Source organism: Labeo rohita, chromosome 5, assembly GCF_022985175.1.
Source record: "Labeo rohita strain BAU-BD-2019 chromosome 5, IGBB_LRoh.1.0, whole genome shotgun sequence".
NCBI classification, from domain to species: Eukaryota; Metazoa; Chordata; class Actinopteri; order Cypriniformes; family Cyprinidae; genus Labeo; species Labeo rohita.
The window spans coordinates 42,565,505-42,585,355 of record NC_066873.1 but is presented as its reverse complement, the minus strand read 5'-3'; the positions used below and the strand labels follow the sequence as shown (position 1 = coordinate 42,585,355).

The 19,851-nt window shown below is 34.1% G+C and overlaps 1 protein-coding gene across 1 annotated transcript; it reads left to right on the top strand.

Annotated features, from left to right (window-relative positions):
* Nucleotides 1-230: 230 nt before the first annotated feature.
* me2 (malic enzyme 2, NAD(+)-dependent, mitochondrial) lies at nt 231-19,823 on the top strand. Its single transcript, XM_051109267.1, has 15 exons — nt 231-396; nt 6,058-6,189; nt 8,630-8,763; nt 9,142-9,291; nt 10,134-10,209; nt 10,404-10,565; nt 10,859-11,072; nt 11,713-11,810; nt 11,937-12,050; nt 13,436-13,547; nt 13,868-14,010; nt 14,837-14,939; nt 15,105-15,175; nt 16,293-16,391; nt 18,116-19,823. The coding sequence occupies exons 2-15, from the start codon at nt 6,082-6,084 to the stop codon at nt 18,275-18,277; spliced, it is 1,746 nt and encodes a 581-aa protein (XP_050965224.1). The 5' UTR covers nt 231-396; nt 6,058-6,081; the 3' UTR covers nt 18,278-19,823.
* The last annotated feature ends 28 nt before the right edge of the window (nt 19,824-19,851 follow it).

Here is a 19,851-nt window from a genome sequence, read left to right as displayed (position 1 = left end):
TCGTTTAATTATTTATTAGTAAAACTAGAAGACTAAAATGAAAACTCGACTAGTCTCCCTTTAACTTGCAGCTCAAAACTGAGCAGAAATGAGTTGAGGATTGCGTAAGAAACTTACGTTGATTTCATAATTTTCTTTCCGCTTCTGTCGTTGGCGGTTTTTGTTGTTTGCGCTTTATACACGAGCTTTACGGTAAATTTCAGCTCTATGGCTCAGCTCGTGTCTGATTGGCTGTCAGCGTGTGTGTTAGAATGTCTCGTGCCGAGAAGGCTTGAGGCTGTCAGTTACACTGCACGGCCTGACGCACAGACCTCAGACCGGCGAATTTATCCAAAATATAATGTTTAGTCGCGTATTATTGTGACCAACGGACTCCGAGACGTTTGAAGGAAAAGGGTAAGGCTTCAGATATATCCTTCATGAGAGCTCTGGAGGGAATATATTGACTGTTTTGAGCGCTTTGTGTTAGCTTAGCTAAACAGCAGCTGTCATCACTACTCTGGACCAGCTCACCTACATATTAACGTAGATTCATACGCATCACATTCTACAGTGTGTTTACATGATTGTTAAATAAGTTAGCTGATGGCCTTCAGGTTTGACATTGTCAGTATTTTAATTCTACACCTGTTGCTCTTTCGGTTTTCAGCATTAAGTAACGTTGTCAGAGCGGTACATCTGTTTAATAGGCTTAACAGTTGAAATCTGACAAGATGCTACACGCAAAAGCATTTCAGGCACTGGTCAGTTGAGAGATTTTGGGTTATTTTGCTTCTTTTTTTCACACTAGTGTAAAGAAAAAACCCCAAATACACATTTAAGTGTTAATCACACTTTATCATCCATCTGCATCTGTACCTACATTACAGTTACAGTACATATCTTTATAGGCCAATATCTCAAAATGAATTTTTCTCCACTTCAGTATCACTTACATACACCAAACCTTACAGCTTCATTCCTATCTTTATTCTGAAGATTTTTACAGAGGTGTTTGTTCATATGTTATTCATCTGATATATGTTACTTTTTCAAAAATGGTAAATTCCAGTCTTATGTTGCACGGTTATATTTGTAGCAATAGCCAAAAATACATTGGATGGGTCAAATTTATCGATTTATCTTTTATGCTAAAAATCATTAGGATATTAAGTAAAGATCATGTTCCATGAAGATATTTTGTAAAATTCCTACTGTAAATATATCAAATCTATCATTAAAAAAAGCTTATTTATTCAGCTTTCAGATGATGTATAAATCTTAATTTTGAGAAATTTACACTTATAACTGGTTTTGTGGTCCATTTATGGAGTGATTAAAAATTCCAGTATGTAAAATATCAACAAAATGAAATAAGAATTATAAACTGGAACTATGATTTCTGTTTTGGAACTGTGTGTAAATTAGTGTATATTTAATAAGCAATGCCTTATTTGCATATTTAAGCATAATTTCTGAAAACTTGTGATACAAAACAATGTCTTAATATGCTGTGATTAATTAACTAGTGACGTATGGTGATGTCTGTTAGTAGTATTATTTTTTTTTTACCCTAATCACCTGTGGTTTCTTGCTTTAATTTTTTTAAAGATGTCATCCATTAACAACTAGGCAAGGCAAGATAATTTAGTGATTCAAAGTGCTTTACTTGAAAGGAATTAAAAAGAAAAAATAATCAACAATAAGCACTGTGTGTCAAATTTATTTTAATAAAATCACTTTATAGTGGGTGCAGTAGCTTAGTGGTTAAATATCTAGTAGCCTTACAAGTTCACATTTTGTGTCTTCTATGACGTTGTAGTTAAAGGATTAGTTCACTTCAGTCTGCTCACCTCCATGTCATCCAAGATGTTCATGTCTTTCTGTCTTCAGTTGCAAAGAAATTAAGCTCTAAGATTTTTCTCCATGTAGTGGACTTCAGTGATGCCCAATGGGTTAAAGATCCAAATTGCAGTTTCAGCACAGTTTCAAAAGGCTCTACATAATCCCAGTCGGGGAATAAGGGTCTTACCTAGCGAAACGATCACTCATTTTCTTAAAACAATAAAAATGCATATTATTTTATAACTACAAATGCTTAGCTTGCACCAGGCCAACCTCACGCATTATATAATGACATGGAAAGGTCACGTGTAATGTAGGCGTAAGTACCGACCCAGTGTTTCGATTTTGAAGTTGGAGGAGAAAATAACATGTTTTTTTGCCCTGCCCTACATTACCTTTTTGAACCGGAGTACACAAATGAAGAACCACACGTGTGTGACCTTTCCAACGTGATTATGTAATGGCCGATTGTTTCGCTAGATGAGATCCTTATTCCTCAGCTGGGATCATGTAGAGCCCTTTAAAGCCTTTTGGACCTTTAACCAATCGGCCACCACTGAAGTCCACTATATAGAGAAAAATCCTGGAACATTTTCCTCAAAAACCTTAATTTCTTTTCAACTGAAGACTGAAAGACATGAACATCTTAGATAATATGGGAGTGAGTAAATTATTTTTGTTCTGGAAGTGATCTTCTCCTTTTAAGATCTAGACTGGCAACTGAAAGCCTGTAGGTTCGTATTCCCTTACAATCTGGGCGAATAACTGAAGGTTGAAGGTTCAATCCCTGGATTGAGTAATTAGTAAACTGTCCCAATTGTGTCATAATACTTTCTACAAAATCTCTTTCCACGAATTAACTTCTAAGGGTAGTGTCATATAGTGGTTTGAGATTTGGGCTGGTGTCTGAAAGGCTTTAGGTTTAATCCGTGACCTGTCTTCATCATCATGCCCTTAAAGGATTAGCTCATTTCCAGAATAAAAAAATCCTGATATACTCACCCCCATGTCATCCAAGATGTTCATGTCTTTTTGTTCTTCAGTCAAAACGGAATTAACGTTTTTGAGGAAAACATTTCAGGATTTTTCTCCATATAGTGGACTTCAATGGGAGCCAACAGGTTAAAGGTCCAAATTGTGGCTTCAGTGCAGCTTCAAAGGGCTCCACACAATCCCAGCCGAAGAATAAGGGTCTTATCTAGCGAAACGATCTTTCATTTTCTAAAAGAACTCAAATTTCTGCGTTACGCATGTGCGTCTTTACACAATGCATAATCATGCTGAAAAAATGGTTTCGCTAGATAAGACCCTTATTCCTCAGCTGGGATTGTGTAGAGCCCTTTGAAACTACAATTTGGTCCTTCAACCTGGTAGCTACCATTGAGGTCCACTATATGGAGAAAAATCCTGGAATGTTTTCCTCAAAAACCTTAATTTCTTTTTGGCTGAAGAAAGAAAGGCGTAAATTTGGATGACATAGGGTGGAGTAAATTATCAGGAAATTTTTATTCTGGAAGTGAACTAATCTTTTAATAAAAACACTTGCATGCACTTTATTGTGTGTAGTTCCATAAATCCCATAAATCACACAAATGATGGCCGAAACATTGCTTGCTTGCTCAGGATGTGTTCATCAACTGTGAGGTGGTGCTTTGCCAAATAACTCAAATGTTTTCGCTGAGCACAGTAGATCTGGTGTGACTTGGTACCTAAAATAACCTTCAGTGTCACCTGTTAAAGTTCAAAGGTCACGGGAGGAACAGCCTTACAAAAAGAATGCTTGTTTTCTGTGTCTGGGACACAGTTGTGGCCTGATGGTGAATAATCTGTATTAAGTTGTAGTTTGGTAACATGGGTGTATATGGGCATGGTGATAGCAACACCAAGGTCATGGGTTCAAATCCCAGGGAATTTCTCAAATGCAGTTTGGATAAAAATGTCAAATGCATAAATTTAGTTGCTTTCTTGCAGATAAGTGTCTGTTCTTCAATTTTTAAAATATCTTGGAATATACTGCTTTCGTGTTATTTAAATGCGAATGTCCCAGTTTGGAGTGACCCCAGAACTCCCTGTCACATCATCGTTGCACCCTTGAGCAAGAAACTTAAAGTCAGTCTGCTGTGAATCACAGCGGATCAAACAGTCCAGACTTAACAGTAATGATGACATCAGCATGCACACCTCTTCTATTATGTACTTTGACTTTTTTTAGTGACCCAGAAGAACACAGTATAATAAATTGATAAGAAGCGATCATGAGTAACTGATGACTAGTTATTTGCTGTATAAGGGTTTAGCTTTATGTCTGTACAAGTTTCAGTTCCCCTACGTAAAGCAAAGTAGGTGACTTTAGTGCTGACACGAGTGTGTTCAACTGCTTACATGCAGACATGTAAACCAGCAGTCATGAGACATCTGATTATGTTGATTTAGAGTGATCTTACTTGCGCATTTGGTTAAAATAGATATATGAGACATAGGGTAATTTAATAGGTTGAATGTGTTTAATATGATTGTGTTTAATGCTTTATAATTTCGTTTCATCGCTGCTTTTGTTTGCGTTATTTGAGTGATCCTTGAAAGATCAGTGTTATCTGATTATGTGGGTAAACTAGTTTGACCCATAAATTAACGTTTTGTAATTATTTACTCACCCTCATATTGTTTTTTTTCTTCCTAATTTGTTCACAGTTCTCTAATACCAATTAATGGCCACCTGACATGCAAAAAATTATTTATTTATTTAAAAAAAATTATATAAAATATATTCTAGTAAATATTTTGATTGGTTTATTTTACATTTTCATTTAATTTCATAATTTATTTTAATTATGTATTTATGGGAATCAACTCACAAATCCAGTTTGGGAAAACGGTAGATTCTGTCTTATTCTCATTCATTGCCCTGATTCCTTGTGTGTAGCTTAGATTGTGAGTGTAAGATCACTGTAAGTGTGTGTGACGGCGAGTGTTTCTTGCACTGTAAGATCAGTGCATACAAATGCAAATTTTGTCATTTTTTACATTATTTGCCGAGAACTTGCCATACTGAGCCAGTCATTGTCTTGTTCAGTAATCGTGTTTTTATGCCATGCAAACTTCAATATTTGGTTTTCTGTTGTTCATTGTTTTTAGCTTTATTGTTGGTACCAACAGTTAAAATGTGTTAAAATTTAAATTACAAATAATCAAATCATCATACGCTGTATGTACATGAGGGTACTAAATGACAATTTACATTCACAGATGAAATATTCCAGAGAATCCCAAACCTTTTTTGTCAGTTGAACAACTTCGACCTAAAATATTTTATTGAAGTGCCCCCTGAGATGAGGTCTTTTTTTTTTTTTTTTAATTTATATTATTATATTATTTATTTTCATTTTTGTTTAGTAAGTGTTTTATTTTTCACTTTATTTTAAATTGTTCATTTTAATTTCATTTTAATTTTTTAATTTTTATTTTTTTGTGTCTTCTTAAAGGAGAAGTCCACTTCCATAACAACAATTTACAGATAATGTACTCACCCCCTTTCTTTAGTTTAAAAGAAATTGTGTTTTTTGAGGAAAACATTTCAGGATTTCAGCAAAATATGAACAGAGTTTTTCAGGGAGAGCAAGGCAAGACTAGCATTTGACGTTAAAAAGTATATCAATTGTATTATTTTTATGAAAATAACCGATCGTTTCGCTATATAAGACCCTTCTTCCTTGGCTGGGATCGTTTACAACCGCATTTGGGATCATTTGAAGCTGCATTTAAACTGCATTTTGGAAGTTCAAACTCTGGGCACCATATCAGTCCATTATATGGAGAAAAATCCTGAAAAGTTTTCCTCAAAAAACATAATTTCTTTACGGCTGAAGAAAGAAAGACATGAACATCTTGGATGACAAGGGGGTGAGTACATTATCTGTAAATTGTTGTTCTGGAAGTGGACTTCTTTAAGAGCCTCAGCATTTCTAAAGGCTACAGAGATTTTCTTCTGTGTGCTGAAATCCTTTATAAGGACTCCGGCATGAATGTTTATCAGCACAGCAGGGACTCATAATGTTCTCAGAGAGGATTGTGGTGTGAGAATGCAGTGCTGCTGACAGATCAGCCTTAATAATTCAATCTAATCAGCCAAAAAGAGCTCTTCTATCAGGCACTGTTGATCTTAGTGATCTGATTTTGTGTCCGAGTGCATTAAATGTGTGTTTGAATATATTATTCTTGTATTTTCTTTTGCAGGTGTGTGTCAGTATCAGTGCAGCCATGCTGTCCAGATTGAGCACGAGCGTGAGGCCGTGTGTGAGCATGTGCCGATGGGTTCACACTAAAGAGAAGGGGAAACCGCTCATGCTCAACCCACGTACCAACAAGGTTAGACTAAACACAATCTGTCTGTCCTTCTAGAACTGTCTCAGTGTGTCTTTCAGTCACCGTCCTTTCTGGTTTCCAGTTTATGTATGTGTATGTATGTGCCGCATTTAAATGATGTGTATTATATATATATATATATCTATATGTATTACTAAACTAAATTAAACTGGATATTTTAGTGGAATGTGTTTAACTACTGCCTCAGCTCACTTGAATGTAGGACTGCGTGCACAATACAGTGTGACAGCTTTCTGTCATGCTACACCACTACCTGTTTAGCTTTGTTTACCCAGCACAGATGCATACACAATTTCAAACATGGTCCCTGTGTGTGTTGAGGGTCTGAATGCTTTTGTCTGGAAAACATTAGAGCAGTGACTCAGCAGAAAGACCACATATTCTAAAAAACATGGGTGTGTGCTTCATTTCTGTACTGTAGACTACTAGTTTTGCTTCAGAACTCTTATTTTACTTTACTAGACAGAACCAAAACTGTTTATTGTACAAAACTAAACTAAACTGCAGAATGGTTTTATGTTCTCAGCAGCCAGTAATTCACCTCACAAAACGCATGGTGTTTGACAAAACTATGTTTATCCTTGCTGCAATTGTATGTGATGTGGTTTGGGTCATATTTATTTTACCTTGTGTGCGTTTTTTGAAAATGAAGGCATGTTAGTGTCATCACCTGTCTGACTTGACAAGCCTTTACCAAATAAGATGAATTTGCACCAAAATAACAAGGATTATTTAGCACCAAAAGAATGAACTAAGCATCACTAGTATTGTTTATGCTTGTGGTTTGGGATTTGAGCAAACCTGTAACTCTAAAATGATGCAATTTGGTCCATTTGTAGACAATGTAGTCTTGAATGTCTGTTTAATAATTAATATTATTATTTAGAATTATAATTATTTATCCACTGAGTATTTTTATTATTTACTTATTAACTATTTTTTTTGTTTTATTTTGCTCATTAGTTATTGTTAATATTTTATTTTTTTATGACTTTATTTGAATGACTACTCAAATTTGACTTCTATTATTTAGTTTTATTTTATTTTGCTGGAATAGTACTTAATGAAGTCTGGGTCGTATTTCCTTTAAGCTTGTGTAGTTTATGGTTTTTGCTTTTACCAAATGAGCTGTATTTGCAAGTTTTGTTACCCAACCTTCAACGTCAACCACAAAAGACATGCAGAATGTTTTCTTTTAATTATTTAATTATTTATGTTTAACAGAATTTTTTCCTGCTGTTCAGAGCAGATCTGTAACCCATCATCCCCTTTTAAAAACTGTTCCCACTCTTCAAACATGCTCAAACACATATGTACACACACTTCAGGCTTAAGGAATGTAAAGTGAATGCAGTTCCTGTATGTTATAGATGGGTGTTTCCCTCTTGCTGACGCTCATTGGTCGCTGTTCTGCTTTGATCTTCTCCTCCTCCTCACACACAGGATGTATGCATTACATTTGTGACTTTTCAGGTCAAAGAGTCACGCATGGTTTTAATGTACAGCAGAGGAGGGCTTCAGGCCATCCACCAACACACATACAGCCAGTGTTTCGGGGTGTCTGTATGACCTATTGTGTTCTCTGCCCTCTATATGTCACGACTCTCTGCACACACAGTACAGTAGAATAGACCATTTGCAGACTTGCAAATTTTGTGTCTTGCTTTGTCTGTAATTTGCATTGTTTGCTAAGTCAAGCAGCACCATAGTTTATTTTCCCTGGAGATTTGAGCAAACCTGTGACTTTAAAGAAACGTTGGTGTTGCACCAAGCAAGTGATTTTTTTTTTTTTTTTTCGATTTGTAGACAGTACAGTTTTTAATGTCTACTTAAATCTGACACATTCATCATAATAAAAAATAATATTTTTTTATAAATGTTATAAAAATTATAAAATAATTTAAAACCACAAATGGATGTATTTTTTAACAGATTTTTAGACGTCAGATTTTGTGTTATTTTGTTTCACACTATTTTATATTTGCTTTTTTATTTATGGTTATTTTATTTTATAATTATAAATATATTTATATTTTATCTATAATTACTGTTAGTTGCACTGTTAGTAGCACTGTTGTTGTGTGGTTTTTAAATCTTTTAGAATTTTTACGTTTTGCTCTTAGTATTTGAAATATAAAACATTTGAATCAGATCTATTATTATTATTATTTATTTTATTTATTAATTTTTCGTTCATAAAAAGAATAAATCTTGGTAATTGGTTGCAAAGACAATATAATATATTTAATGCCACTTTTCATCATCTGACCTTTGTTAGGCATTAAAAAATGTGAAAATGTCAATGTTATGTCTAGTTTGATTTAAATATTTAAAAAAAAAAAGCATTGTCCTTGCAATTTTTTTGCTGTAAAAAAGGTAAAAATCTAGTGTAAACATTCATTGTGTGTTTGTGCATGCACAGGGCATGGCCTTCACTCTGAAGGAGCGGCAGATGTTGGGCATTCATGGTCTGTTGCCACCAAAGATCGAAACCCAGGACACCCAGGCCATGCGCTTCCAGAAGAACCTGAAGAAGATGTCCGACCCACTGCAGAAGTACGTTCATTCACTTCACTACCCATTTCAGATAATAAGAGTTGTTCTACCATTTGAATTGTATTTAAATTTAAATTGAATTTAAAATGTCTAATAACAGTTCTTCTGCAATTTAAATTGAATTTGAATTTAATGTAAAATGTCCTTTTAAAATCTAAAGCTAATCCTGCATGTTATGCCAAAATTACCATTAATATGACAGATTTTGTAATCAAGGCTGTGTGGCTGCAAATAGTCTTAGCTAATATTATTATAACCTGCTTTTCATGGTCCTTGTAGATGAAATTACAAAGCTAAAAAGTCCAACCCAACAAGTTTCATTTGAAAATATGTCCAATTACAAAAAACACAGATTCATCTATGGGTTAATTTGAACAGGTACATCTATCTGATGGGGATTCAGGAAAGAAACGAACGCCTCTTCTACCGTGTACTGATGGAAGACATCGAGGCTCTCATGCCTATCGTCTACACGCCTACTGTTGGTCTCGCATGTACACAGTATGGACATATCTTCAGGCGACCCAAGTAAGCCACATTTCATTAATTATTACCTATTTAGCTTTGATTCTTTTAACGCTTTCTGTGTAAATCCCAGCTGTGATTGTACGCCTAGCATGCTCTTATTCTCAACTTTTTCCGATGTGCAAAATGGCAAATATGTTACAATTTAGAAATGCTGCTCATCTGGTGCTCATATAAATATGTGACCCTGGACCACAAAACCAGTCATAATGGTCAATTTTTGTTAAATGTATACATCTGAAAGCTTTCCAATGATGTATGGTTAGGACAGGACAATATTTGGCCGAAAATTGCCTGTAAAGTTGTCCAAATGAAGTTATGAATGCGTATTCCTAATCAAAAATTAAGTTTTTATATATTTATGGTAAGAAATTTGCTAAATATCTTAATGGAACATGATCTTTACTTAATATCCTAATGATTTTTGGTATAACAGAAAAATGTATCATTTTGACCCATACAATGTATTGTTGGCTATTTCTACAAATATACCTGTGCTACTTATGACTGTTTTTGTAGTCCAGGGTCACATATAATATTTGCAGCATGTAGAATACAAATATTTTAATAAATATTATATTTTAATGGAGAAATGTAGTAAAATCAGTTGTCATCAACAGCTGCACGCAAAAACAAACACAGTGTGACCAGTCTGATTAAAGATCAAATAAATCTTACAAACAAATTATTTTAGTGAAGCGTTCAATGTGTCAAACTATGTTACCAGAAAACTGTTAATTTTGTTTGGTATGTGGACTATTTTTGCCATTGTTGACATTCTTTCGATAACACAGGCTTTTGTTTGTGTGGTAGTGAGATTGAAGTATTTGTCTCTCTTTCCACAGAGGTCTGTTTATCTCCATTAAGGACCAAGGACATGTTCGTTCTATATTGGATAATTGGCCAGAAACCAGTGTCAAGGTATTGGATTTTGACCTTTCAGCATTCCAGTCCTTTTCGTTGAAAAAAGGAAAAAAGTACATGTTTGAGGACACTGTTTGTTTCTTAATGTCTGTTATTATTTATTCACTCCATGTTGTTCCAAACTTTCTTTTAGAATGTAATGTATATATTAATTTGATTTGTTCATTTGATGTCTCTGTGTGTGTTTACAGGCTGTAGTGGTGACAGACGGTGAGCGTATCCTGGGTCTGGGTGATCTAGGAGTGTATGGGATGGGTATTCCTGTGGGAAAGCTGTGTCTTTATACGGCCTGTGCTGGAATTCGGCCTGAGAGTTGTCTGCCGGTCTGCATTGATGTAGGGACGGATAACGAGGTTCGTAACCATTCATCAGTGACGAGATTTGTTGCCTGTATAGAACTCTGTGTATGTGTATATATATATTTATATACATATATACATTAAATAAACTATATATAATGTGTTTATATGTATTTGTAATGTATTTCAATGTCAGTTTAACTATGGTTTGAATGCTTTTCTTATTTCCAGAATCCTACTTTAGTGTTTTTTTGTTTAGCATTCAAACATGCATTAGGTTTGCTTACAGATGGTTTATGAAAGCAACTGTTTTATCTGTGTATTTGTGTTTTTGTGTATTTTTGCAGAAGTTACTGAGGGACCCGTTCTACATGGGTCTGTATCAGCGGCGTGACCGCTCCCAACGCTACGACGATCTTATAGATGAGTTCATGGAAGCTGTGGTGGATAAGTACGGGCAGGACACCCTAATCCAATTTGAGGACTTTGGGAATCACAATGCCTTTCGATTCCTGAAGAAATACCGTGAGAAGTACTGCACCTTCAATGATGACATCCAGGGTTTGTATCAGTGGTTCACTTAGTGTTTCATTTATTTTTATTTCAGTTTTAGTCAAGTTAGTAATTCTAGTGCTTCAAATTTCTAATTTCTAATTTTAATTTAGTTTTCATAGTAAAAAGTTTTTAAGTTAATATTTTTATTTATATTTTATTTATGTTAACCACAATGTTTTTAAAAATTGTACTTTAAATTAAGGTTAATAACCCTGGTAGCACTGACAAGTCTGATTCATTTTAGTGAATCGGTTCACTTGATTCAGTGAACTAGTTCATAACCAGGAATCCCTGATCATCATTTACATTCCATTTTTGTAGTTCTGAAAAATCCTTTTTCATTTAAAGAAAACAAGCATCCTTAGCAATCAAATGAACCAATTTCATAGTGTTACTTAGTGTCACTAGTTATTGAACTTTGGCACATAATGCCTGTGTTTTTTGAAGAGAGTGTGATTTTTATTTTTATTTTTTATTTTTTTTATTTTTCTTTTTCTTTCAAAATTTAAATTAAACTAATGATGACGACATCATATTTGCGTACTGAGTTGTGATTGGTCCGCATTTGCTTTCCAAGCAATGGTATTTCGTTCAGGAAAATGTGCTTGTATGTTGTGGATCAGTAGTTGTGTTTGTGTGTCCGCAGGCACTGCATCAGTAGCTCTGGCAGGTTTACTGGCAGCTCAGCGTGTTGTGAGGAAACCAATAACTGAACATAAAGTTCTCTTTCTGGGGGCTGGAGAGGTGAGCACATATGACGCATTTTATAGACACTATAGTGCTAACCCAGTCTTTTAATCTGTGTGGTTTGATTTGAGATTAAACTTCAACATAGACTGTGTTTTTAATCTGGGATTGTTTACTTTTTAGGCAGCTCTTGGAATTGCTAACCTGATCGTCATGGCCATGATGGAGTCGGGAATGTCTCAGGCAGAAGCCAGAAAGAAAATCTGGATGTTTGACAAATATGGTCTGTTAGTGAAGGTGAGTAAACATGTATGCATAAGAGCATGAGTGTGCATTAAATGTCTGTATGCACTAATTTTACCACTAACTCACAGTTAAATATATCTGAATGTATTTGGATTATGAGACAAAATGTCAAACTAAGTTAAAGTCTTTGCAAGAAACACAAAGTTGACTGCCATCATTTATAAGTCTGATCATATGGAAAAGCAGTATCTTATCTCATGACAAGTTATAAGCCAAATGTCAATACTTTTAATTAGTGAGTGTTTAAAATTCACTAATACTTTGAGCAATAGCACTGATGATGCTTGCTTTAATTAAAATGGATTTTACTACAAAAATGGAATATAAACAATGATTACCAATCCTGGTTTTGAGCTACTGAATCAAATGTACCAACTAATCAGACTTCTCAGCAATACCAATGCTATTTCATTACTATTATAACTGTATTTTTTATCAGTATTTTTAATTCTAAAAAAGTATGTCATACATTTAATTTTATTGTACAGCACTGAATATTTTGTAATTGCACAACAGAAATTTTCAGACATTTTTGTACCTGATTTATCATGCAAATTGTTAATGTTTGTCTATACACTGAAATTATTGTTTTTTTTTATAGTAAAGCCAAAACCGAAATTTACATTTTAATTTAACTGAAAACTTAAAATACAGATCATTTAATAATAATCAGCACTTAAATAAAAGTGCTGTAGTTTAAATATACAAAATAAGTTGTATATAAACATCAAAGTCACACATAAAGTTTTTTTTTGATAGTATCATAACTGTAGGTAAACCTCTTAAAACACTTTGGTTAATTTAAATAAAACAAATAATTTAAATAAAATGAATAATTCAAAATATAAGCAATATAATAATTTTACATTTATATTTAAATTTTCATTTGTATTTTATTTTATTTTATTTATAAGAAATTTACCTATTAAGCCAAAATTAGTAACTGAAATTTACTAATTTCAGAAAAAGTTTATGTTTAAGATAAAAATATTAACTAGAAAACTGAAAATGAAATGAAAATAAATTAAACCTGAACAGTAATATTAAAATAAATACATTAAAAAAATTAATTATAAGTGCAAAAAAACAACCTAAAATTAAAATTTTAAACTGAAAATATAAATGCGCTAATAATACATAAATAATACTGAAATAAAACTGAGTACAACTACTGAGGTTGTTTACTGTTTCTGAAATGCAATCATAGTATTTTAGGAAGCTTAGCTGACTGACCATCTGAGTTCACATGCCTAGTATCCTCCAAAAACTCTGAACAGGAATTGAAAATCTGTATTTACCAACTTGTTCTTCTTTCTCATGCTTTGAGACTCACAACTGCAGTCCAGTAATCCGGTGTGCGTTTCTCTGTTTTTCAGGGCAGGGCTTATGAGACTGATAGTAATCAGGAGGCTTTTGTTCACCCTGATCCCGGGGATGTGAAAAGCTTCTTAGACGCGGTCAATGTTATTAAACCCACAGCGATCATCGGTAAGACGAGCTGCTCCCTCTGTGTCTTGCACTGAAATCAACCCCAACGTTAATCATTCTTTAACCTTTGAAGGTTTAACCTTCATTTTATTTACCTTTATTTTTTTAAGTTAGTCAAGCACTGAAACAGTTGTCATTTAGTTTTTCATGAAGATTAGAATTAAACAAGCACCTTTTTTGTTGCAGAGTTCTGTATGCAAGTAAACAATAGGATTCGTGTTGTTTTTTATGCATATAGCTGAATGCTTCATGAATGTCACATAAATTCTGTATTAATATATGTGTATGCATGTTTTATCCTCTTTCTCATTGTTAATCAGGTGTGTCAGGTGCCGGCCGGCTTTTCACTCATGACGTCATTAGAGCAATGGGCAGCTTGAACGAGCGTCCGATTATCTTCGCCCTCAGCAACCCCACCGCCAAAGCAGAGTGTACAGCTGAAGATGCCTACAGCCTCACACAGGTTAAATATCATTCATGCATTAACCCTGTAAAGCCTGACATATGAAATAATAGCCTAAAAAAGTTTGCATATGCTTTTTTGTTGATACACCAGACATTTATAGCTCATAAAAAGTCACGTGAACCACAAGTTGACGGTGGACGTTTGTGCAATTACCCTAAAAGGCCTAAACCAGGGGAGCTCAACTCTCTTCCTGGAGATCTGCCTTCCTGCAGAGTTCAGCTCCAACCATGATCAAACACACCTGAACCAACTAATTAGGATATGAAGGAGCACTTGATAATTACAAACAGGTGTGTTTAATCAAGGTTGGAACTAAACTCTGCAGGAAAGTAGATCTCCAGGAACAGGGTTGGGCACCCCTGGCCTAAAATATCAGCTATAAACTATTAATCAATGAGAGACAGCATGTAGTAGATTGTGTATAGACTAATTACAGGTTTGTAAACATTCGGGATGTGCACGCATCATGGTTGCAGAAAACCCTGGAGAGATAGCCTTTACGGCTAAAGAATTACACGGATAAGGTACAAAATAATTGCATTTAAAAAGATTAAAGATTATATTGATTAGGTGTCATTTTAAAAATGTACTCCACATATTACAAGAGCATGTCACCCAGCGATAAGCACTGTTATTCAATGAAACTGACGTTATAGTCTTACAGATCCGAAACAGGAATGATGTTTCTTTGTGGGCAGAGCCTATCTGGTGACAGAAAAGTATGGTTTTCAAGTGGCAGTCTATGGAGCCATGGAATAAAAGAATTAAAAAAAATGTATATTAAAGAGTTATGTAAATAGAAGTAAATATGTTTCTGTTTCAGGGACGATGTTTGTTCGCCAGCGGCAGTCCGTTTGCACCCGTGTCACTAGAAGATGGCAGAATACTGACTCCTGGACAGGGCAACAACGCTTATATATTCCCAGGTATTAACATGCATTTTGTAATGGGTGTTTTAGCTGTTAGTTCTGAACACATGTACATTTTAAAGGTGCTAATATCTAATAAGCATATGAAGATGCTTTAGAACAAATGGTGTAAATCTGGCTTGTCCAGGTTATCATGTGTTGACCTATAGGTTGTGATTTCAGGTGTAGCTCTGGCTGTTATACTCAGTGGAGTGCGACACATCAGTGATACGGTCTTCCTTGAGGCCGCAAAGGTAAAAACACAATCCTGAACCACACTTAAAGGAGAAGTCCACTTCCAGAACAATAATTATTAACAAATAATAATTTACAAATAATTTACTCACCCCCTTGTCATCCACGATGTTCATGTCTTTCTTTCTTCAGTCGTAAAGGAATTATGTTTTTTTGAGGAAAACATTTCAGCATTTTTCTCCATATAATGGACTGATATGGTGCCCCGATTTTGAACTTCCAAAATGCAGTTTAAATGTGGCTTCAAACGATCCCATATGGGGTTGTAAATTATCCCAGCCAAGGAAGAAGGGTCTTATCTAGCGTAATGATTGGTTATTTTAATAAAAATAATTCAATTTATATACTTTTTAATGCCAAACGCTCATCTTGTCTTACTCTGCCTGGACTGTTTTTGCTCCTGTTCATGACAGTTAGGGTATGTCAAAAAACTCCCATCTCATGTTCTCCCTCAACTTCAAAATCGTCCTATATCGCTGTTTTACCTTTTTTGTTAAGAGTGTTTGATCTTTTTTGCATGTTCACTTCATGTAGGATGACTTTTAAATGATTTTTGAAGTTGAGGGAGAAAATACGGTCAGAGTTTTTTGACATACCTGCAAGGCAAGATGAGCATTTGAGAATAATAAGTATTTAAATTGTATTTTTTAATGTAAATAACCAATCATTTCACTAGACAAGACCCTTCTTCAAATTTTTTATGTTTGTTAATGCACTCAAATTATGTTTTTTACAGAAATGCCAAAAATATAATTTACATTTTAATTCAGCTGAAAACTAAAAATGCTGTTTATTTTATAAAAATCACCACTCTAATAAAAATGTAGTAGTTTAAAAACACAAATTAAGTTATATAAACATCAAAATTGCACATTAGACAGTTTCTGTCTTTTTTTTTTTTATTTTATAATTTTTATGATATAATTATGATTCTTATCCTAATTGTTGTTGAAATATAAACATCTAAATGGTGGCTGTCATAATACTTTGTCAGATAGATTAAATTATGCAGAAGTAACTCTCTAGCATGGCCTGTGTGTAAAAAGCAGAAGTTGTACTACCTGTTTTCATTAATATTTAATTTTGTAACTTGATAAAACAGTGTTTGTGTTGTAGACGCTGGCGGATCAGCTGACAGACGAAGAGCTGAGTCAGGGCCGACTGTATCCACCCCTGTCCAACATCAGAGAGGTGTCACTGCAGATGGCCATCAAGGTTGGTGTGACTGAATTTGAATAAAGATATGCTTTACTTGGTTCAGAGTGAAGCACGGCACTGACACTCATGTAGTTCATGATGCAATTTTCAGCGGAGAAGAGAAACATACCTGTAATACTGTTATGTTTTATTTGTTTATCCCACAATATCTACATTTCTTTCTCTCGTCATTACAGTCATGTACATTTGTTTAGGTCAATAACCATTTGATGCATATTGTATGTATTGTACACAGCCAAAATTTCTGAATCATCAGAAAACCTAATACTACATAATGTGGTGAATGTTTATGGTTACTGATGAAAAGGATGCTACGTTTCATTCAAAATCTTTTGCATAATGACTAAATATCTAGGCAGGAATCAACTCATGAATAGGCGTATGCCATGATTTATTTTCTTTTTTGACAGCAAAGCACTCGAATGCAACAAACTAGTAATTACATCTTCAGAAATGAAATTTCTGATAGCATAAATGTACAATGCCAGGCTTCACTCTGAAACTGGCAGAGCATTATTTTTTTGCCGGCAACCCGTCAAAATAAAAGCTTGGTGGTTTACCATTTAAAAATAACGAAATTAAGATGTAAATATTAGAATGATCATTTTACAATAAAAAAGAAAACATTTATGACTATTTTTACAGCATTTTAAAGTTTTATTACAATATATTTCTCATTTAGTTTAATATTTTTATTTCATAATAATCACAATAAAATCATGATAATTATTATTTTATAGTCAGTTGAATTGGTCAAAACAGTGGAAATGTGGCATTTTATAAAACAGCTTGCTGAAAAAGGTTTATTTATTGTAAGTATGAACACCCATATTTTTCTACTTTTTATCCCCAAATTATTTAGCCCTAAAAGTAGTTCACAAAAATGACTTCTGTCAGGCTTTTTAAAATTGTTTTTCTTTTTCCATTTTTCTATGCAGATGCACTCCTCAACAAAATCACCACAGTAACAAATGATTTTAAAGAAATTTTTGTTTTTTCATATAGCAATATATATAAATATCGCAGAAAAACAAAACATTGCATTGTTTTTTTCCCCCAGTATCGTGCAGGGTTTATAAAGGTGTTAGAAGGGTCTTTATTCACCCTTTCACAAATTAAACCCTGGAATTATGGGTTTTTCAAAAAAGTAATTGGTTGAAAGTTGTATTTTCAAGCTAATCATTTTGAAATCCTGCTAATAATTCACTTTTCGAGAACGTGTGTGACCCTGGACCACAAAACCAGTCAGAAGTGTCAATGTTTTCAAAATTGAGATTTATAAATAATCTGAAAGCTGAATAAACAAGCTTTTCATTGATGTATGGAAAGGATATGACTATATTTGGCTGAGATACAACAGTTTAAAAATCAGGAATCTGAGGATGCTAAAAAATCAAAATATTGAGAAAATCACCTTTAAAGTTGTCCAAATGAGGTTCCTAGCAATGCATATTACTAATTAAAAATGAAGTTTTGATATATTTACGGTAGGAAATTTACTAAATATCTTAATGGAACATGATCTTTACTTAATATCCTAATGATTTTTGACATAAAAGGAAAATTGATCATTTTGACCCATACAATGTATTTTTGGCTATTGCTACAAATATACCCGTGCTACTTAACACTGGTTTTGTGGTCCAGGGTCACATATTTATGTACTGTGTTCCCTTTAAATTATTCCTTACTTTTCTTTTTAATTGGTCTTTTGTGCGCAGGTGGTGGAGTATGTGTATTCCAGGGGAATGGCGTTTCGATACCCAGAGCCTGTGGATAAGGAAGCGTACGTCAGATCCGTAGTGTGGAACACCAACTACGATTCATTTCTGCCCGAGATATACGACTGGCCCGGGGTTTCTCACAGCCCTGTAGTAGACTAGACGAACACACCAGAAACCACCAGACAGAGAGAAGCAGAACAAAAACCAGGAAGTCTGAAGCAAGCTTTCATTCTTCTGTTTTACGCGCTCATTTTTTTCTAGTATTTATTCATATTTCTGACCCTTTGTTTAAATTGGAATTTCAGTTTATAGACGAAATCTTGATCTTGTACGTGTCCAAAGAATATTTCACTCCAGAATCAAAAGAAATAAATACTAAATAATATTTTGCATAAAGAAAATGACAGTTAGGCACGTTTTACCAAAAATGCACTGTGAAAAATATTTCATTTTTTACATTTAAAGTTATTTATACATCATAGTATTTAATTGTATTTTATGCCATTGGTATTACACTTCTTCACTCAAATATAGAAAAAAAAAAAAATGTTCTAATGCCTAATTTTCATGAAAATAGTTTGACATTGCAACATATCTAAATGGTTCTAATTAAGCTTCATTTTCTTTATGCAAAATATCTATTTTATTTAATTTTTTTGCACCATTACCCCTTTTTCTCCAGTGTCGAGTTTAATAGCGTGCCTTTCCACTCCTCTCAGTTGTTTTTATATGCTACCTGCAATGAAATCTTTTCTAAAATGAAGTCACACTCCATTTGTTCATCACGTTTGTGTTTGTTTCTTGTTGTCGTAAAGATCCAGTACAGGACATGAAGGACTAGGCAGAGTTGCACAATATTACAGTCATTGCATTATGGAGTATATTTGTAGCTGTGGCTGTGAGTTTTTAGGGCATTTACCAGCAAATATTTACACGCTTAGAATATAAACATGTTTTTTATAGTAGTAAGATATTAATGCCATGTAACAAAAGAAACCTCAACATAGTCATCTGTTTGAAAAATGACTGGCTGACTGTGTATTATCCGACTTATTACACAGCTGCTTCCCATTTAAATCAATATATGGACATGAAATATTGATCTGAGCTTAAATTATGAAATAGAGAAGAATGTGGAGTTAATTTAGAGATACAATACTATTACAGCTATATAGGTGCCATGCAACAGTATAGCAGCAGCATGATATTAATATCTCAATGCAGATTGCACCTATTGATCATCGGACAAAATATGTACCAAAGTGCCTGCTTGTGTATCTTTATATAGTCACTGCACGTCATGTGATAGAAATTGTATTTGCCATAGTAAATGCAATAGCCAAGAATCACAAGAACAACACATTATAATCATTCACAGTTTGAAAACTGCATATTGAAGTTTTATTCTACTTTCAGCAAGCCAAAATAACTAGTGAACACTCTTATACTGAGGACCAACACAGGGATGTTTCATTTGTCAGTCCTTCGACACTTTATTAGTTGGTGTGATCAATGTTGTACTGCTGTATTGACACCTGTATGTTTCTAAACACAGTCCTTCCTCGCATCTAGAATTAGTGAGGAGGTGCATTGTGGGTAGAGATTATTTTGTTATGTGGTGCTGCTTAGTGTCTGAACACTAGAAGCTGCTCAGAATCCTGTGTGCGCTGTTACAAGTGCAGAATAAAAGTTTGTGCTTGAATCATTGCTAGTCTATTTTCTGCCCTCATTCT

Excerpts from the sequence above, each read along its gene's own strand:
- me2 (XM_051109267.1), top strand. The coding sequence starts at position 6,082 with ATGCTGTCCAGATTGAGCACGAGCGTGAGGCCGTGTGTGAGCATGTGC. Across the intron at positions 11,811-11,936 it reads TCTTTCTGGGGGCTGGAGAG|GCAGCTCTTGGAATTGCTAA; the intron begins GTGAGCACATAT and ends TTTACTTTTTAG. Across the intron at positions 14,011-14,836 it reads ATGCCTACAGCCTCACACAG|GGACGATGTTTGTTCGCCAG; the intron begins GTTAAATATCAT and ends TTTCTGTTTCAG.